This window comes from Pundamilia nyererei, unplaced genomic scaffold (assembly GCF_000239375.1).
Source record: "Pundamilia nyererei isolate P.nyererei 1_Seehausen unplaced genomic scaffold, PunNye1.0 scaffold00710, whole genome shotgun sequence".
NCBI lineage: Eukaryota > Metazoa > Chordata > Actinopteri > Cichliformes > Cichlidae > Pundamilia > Pundamilia nyererei.
Genome location: NW_005188111.1, coordinates 45,047 through 49,909, shown reverse-complemented (window position 1 = coordinate 49,909; position 4,863 = coordinate 45,047). Strand labels below are relative to the sequence as shown.

The window sequence follows — 4,863 nt, the reverse complement described above, 5'->3', positions numbered from 1 at the left end:
CTGTTGTTTTGAAGGGCAGCTGGACAGATCCCACCCCCTCCTCCACCTCCACCTGACAGACTGAGAGGACAACAAACACAGGACAGACAGACAGCAGGTTCAGAGCTATAGAGAAATCTGTAGGACAATAATGTTTATTTTTATCTTTAAGGCTCACATAGCCCCATTATTGTTTTTTATGCAATGACCTCACAAATTGTATCACACATTTGTTGCATTCTTTACTGCACAGAGATATGTTTTGTAGAATAGTTTTGGATTTAGACTGTTAGACTTAGACACTAACAGATATGAACAGGGAGAAGGAATTTGAGGTGGATGGTCTGCCTGGATGGTGATAGCACCAGAAAGCATAAAGATTCAAGGTGGACTCTCCTAGAGAAAAACAGGGCTATAAATTCTGCTGTTAGGGAATGCTCTCTTTCCCCCTTCTCTCTCTCTACAAGCCTGACTGGATGACAAGCGATGGTTGCCATGGTGACGCGAGAAGAGATGTCTCCATACAGGGAGATGCTGGAAAGGTGCAGAAGATGAAACATGAGGCTGACATGGCGTCTAAAGGCTTCGTCCAACGTTTTGACCAATCGGGTTAAAACTGTTTTTGCCACATGCAATAAAAGTGTTTACAGCCTGGGTGCCTACATCAAAGACCAAAAGAGGAACATGATAAGGCACATGTTGCATGGAAAGAAGGAGGAAGGAAACGTTGGGGTCCAAGGAAAGCTGATATGTATATTAAGAGAGATCTTCTGGTGATAATAACAACAGTGTGTCAAACGATGATTAAAAGGAAGAGGCAGCATCATCCAACACAAAGTCAGAGTCTCAAGGTGACTGAAGCCAGACCAGCATCTGTAGAGGCCACATCTATGGCTCCACGTTTATATTCAGCTTTGTCAGCGAACTGAAGTTACACAATTTTAGCACTCTATCATCAGCAGTGTTGGGGAGTAACGGAATACATGTACCGCCGTTACGTATTTAAAATACAAAATATGAGTAACTGTATTCCGTTACAGTTACCGTTTAAAAAGGTGGTATTCAGAATACAGTTACTTTGTTGAAATAAATGGAATACACTGCGGTACTTTCCTGTTTCATATTGTCGCGGGTCAGGACTGTTTGGTTTTGTTTAACAGCTACGTTCTGTTGTTCCAGGCGGCGGCGTTACAGTTGCCATGGTTACAGGGCGATGCTCTCTCTTTCTCTGCGACTGTGTGTTTCCTGGGTGAGAGAGCGCCTTTTCGTTGTTGTTGTTGTTGTGCTAAGCTAACAGGCAGAATGCTACAAGCACAGCTCTAAAGAATGTAGCATCATGGGAAAAGTGGATGAACAGGATGGAAACCATGAGAGAATGAACTCCTCCTCTTATCATATAAGTTTGTTGGTAAAATGAAAGAGACTTAGTTTCATCACACTTTACTTTTAGCCTATTTAGCAGAAGCTAATGTTCAGAAGATTGTATTTATAAATATCTGAAACACTGCATGTGTGAAAAGAGAGGGAGAAAACTGTGAGCTCAGATATTTGCTGATCTTTAAAGTTTAAAATCGACACATTCCCACAGATCAATCAGATACAGGATATGAGGAATTATTCACCAGGTGGCCTTAATGACAGGAGAGGAGTTTGGATTCATCAGCTCTGAGCCTGATACTGAGGTGGACAACTCCAACATACCTGATAACCTGTGGAGTGGGAAAAGGAGTACCACGGTACATTTCACCCTTGATTAAAGGCAAATATAACTCTGGATTATTAAGCATAAGCAGTTAGTTGCTCTTTATTATAAGTAAAAAGAGTAACTGTTGAATATAATGAGAGTTATTTATTTTTATAGGCAGCACATACCGTTTTAATCTGATCCAATTTCTCCTGTTAAATTGGTGTAGAGGAGGAAGATGTTTTTGTCTGTGTGCAAACAACTTCATATGTGTGAGACAGTTTGTTTCTGCAGGCAAAGAGGTGTTTAATGCCCTCAGGACAGAATCAACACAATGACTTCGATACCAAAGTTTCCATCTAACTTTTTTAAAATGCCCAAATTTTAATTCTCTGTGACGTTATGAAGTTTAAAAAAAGTCTTAAATCGAACTTTCCTGAAGCCCACATTCAGCCTCAAACACATCAGGAGCATCAGAAACACCACAGAAGAAGAACAACACTGATCAGATGAAACATTACAAAGTTTTTATTTCACAGTTTATCATTATAAAAATATAAAATGTAAAAATATCAGATTTGGCCTCATCTGTAGTCCCTGTGCCTATCCAACCAATAAGCAAAGAGAAACAGTGAACAGCTCAAACTGAGTGAAGCTGGTCACAGGTCAGTTTGAGACAAACAACTTTAATACTTTGACACTATGATTGGGTTTATAACTGAAGTGAAGGCACGCTTGTGTTTTTCTTTCATGTAGTAAAATTAATATATTACATGATACAAGATATCTTTTCAAACACATTTTCAAAGTATTTTTTTAAAATCTCAATAATAAATAAACTCAACTGCTGCCAAGAGCATGCAGAAGCACCAGGCAGCAACATAACCATAACTGTGAGGAAGTGTTGGCCAATCAAAAGCCCACAAACAATAACAGGATGCAGACTGACATCTAACAAATAGATAAAGACACACACACCCCTGAAGGTGCAAGACAAAATCTGTTTCTTTGTCCTCATGTAAATACAGAAAATCTTCTGAATCTGAGAATCTTCACTTAGCAGTTGTAAAAAAAATAAATAAATAAAAACCCTTTGTTGTCAGGGATCCATGTGGATCGCTAATCATGTGGATGAAAGTCCAAAAAATACCCACGCACATGTGGACATAGCCTGAAAACGCTCCTCTTCACCTGTTACAGTGAGGGAACGTCCTCCATGATGGAGGAGCTGCTGGAAAGTGCTGAGAGTTTCCTCCAGAGTGAGACCTCTGTCACAGTTCAGAGGATCTACGGCAGCAGAGACCTTCATGGACACTAAAAGTCTCAAACACACAACAACAACATCACACTGACTCCACTCTGACATCACTGATCAATAATCAAAGAACACACAGATCAAACTGATTGATCAGCCATCAGAGGAGTCGGATCAGTGGAGCTGCTTCTGTTCCTGATGTCCCCTGTTTGATCCTGGACCTGAACTCTGCCTGCAGAAGAGACACAACACAGTCAGACAGGAACTAAGAAACAAATAAACAAACAAACAAACAAACCTTTGACTCTGAGCTGCACTTTTTTGTATCTGCTGGTTCTCCCGTAGACTTTACATCTGTATGTCCCACTGTCTCTCTCTGTGGGACGTTTCAGGGTCAGACTGAGGTCTCCAGCTTTCAGCGGGTTGTTATTCATCTCTGTTCGGTCTCTGTAAACCTGGTCCTGTTCTCCAGCCTGGTCTGAAAACACGTGGACCTTCCTGTCATGAATGTCCCACCACACCACTTTAGCATCTGCAGGCAGATCTTTTGTGGTTTGAAAGGGCAGCTGGACAGACTCCACCCCCTCCTCCACCTCCACCTGACAGACTGAGAGGACAACAAACAACATAAGCTGTGAGGGAAAATTTCTCTTTGAGTTTACACTGTTTTTCTTCCCTCTCATATGAGATTAATAAAGCTTGGACTTTACTGCCTGTCCATGTCTCAGTGTTTTGTTCTGTTGTTCACAGCTGATGGATTACGTGGATGCACAGGTCCTCTACTGAACCTTGTGACACACCATAGACAAGCAGTTTTAGAGACCCTTACTATTTCTGTTATATCCGTTCCCTCTTCACCAGAGTTCAGGCACTTTGACATTACTTGTTACACAATGCAGATGACAATCAGTTGTACATCTCTTTTTTTGAAGCCCCAAAATGTTTCTAAGTTAAAGATGTGGAACTGATGCTTAGACCATTAAAAGCAGGATTACTGAGAATCTTCTCCAACTGAATAAAGACAAAGCACAAACAGAGTTGAAACTAAGGTAATGGAAATGATATTGTAAGTCCCTTTTCCACATTTTCTAATTTTTCAATCAGGAACCTTTTGTTGACTTTTGATGCTTTTAGTTTGTGTAAATCTGGTTTGCTCTTGCTTTTTTCACTAAAGAAAGATTTCCAAGTAGTCTTTCTTTGTGTTGTGCGTCCTTGTCTCGATTATTGTTGTACAACCTCCCTGGGATGACTGCAGATCAACTTCAGAGTTCACTTTAAGATTGTGCTCTGAAAGATTCTCCTTCAGCTTCATGCTGATCGATTTCCAAACTGTTGCTGATCAGTAAGCTCTACCTTTCCTAGCTCACTGAGGAAATCTAGCAGTTAGAAGGTATGGCGATAAATTAGTGTTAAAAAGGTGAAACGTCCATATTAGGTACATCACATGTGAAAAACAAAGTATTATCTGACCTCTAACTTTAAGCTCCACCTGTTTCTTCATCAGGGTGTTTCCCTGTCTGTTGAAGACTGTGCAGGTGTAGGTCTTTCCATCCCAGTCAGTGGGGTATGTCAGGGTCAGACTGAGGTCTCCAGTTGTCAGCAGGTTGTTTTTCATCTGTGTTCGATCTTTGTAAAACACAAACTGTTCTTCAAGGTTGCCAGGTCTGTTCTGCCATATGTGAACCTTCCTGTGTGAACTGTCCGTCCACTCCACTTTAGCATCTTCAGGCAGATTAACTGTGGCTTTGCAGGGCAGCTGGACAGACTGTACACCTGAATCCACCACCTCCACCTGGGGGACTGAAAAGACAACAGAGCAATGAGCACAATAAGCATTGCACTGAATAAGTTAAATATTTGCAATTAAAACATGTTTGACTGATTCCCCTGAAGTTGCCTTTGATGTCCAATCATATATATATATATACACACATATATATATATA

The 4,863-nt window shown here is 40.7% G+C and overlaps 1 protein-coding gene across 1 annotated transcript in view; it reads right to left on the bottom strand.

Annotated features, from left to right (window-relative positions):
- Positions 1-2,215: 2,215 nt before the first annotated feature.
- The window catches only part of LOC102206172 (butyrophilin-like protein 2), a 5,252-nt gene continuing 2,604 nt past the window's right edge, over positions 2,216-4,863 (bottom strand). Inside the window, exons 2-4 of the mRNA XM_005754870.1 lie at positions 4,389-4,718; positions 3,217-3,525; positions 2,216-3,150 (exon numbers count right to left, since the gene is read on the bottom strand). Of these exons, the coding sequence (XP_005754927.1) occupies positions 3,059-3,150; positions 3,217-3,525; positions 4,389-4,718 (731 nt within the window). The 3' untranslated portion in view covers positions 2,216-3,058. The remainder of the gene's footprint in view (positions 3,151-3,216; positions 3,526-4,388; positions 4,719-4,863) is intronic.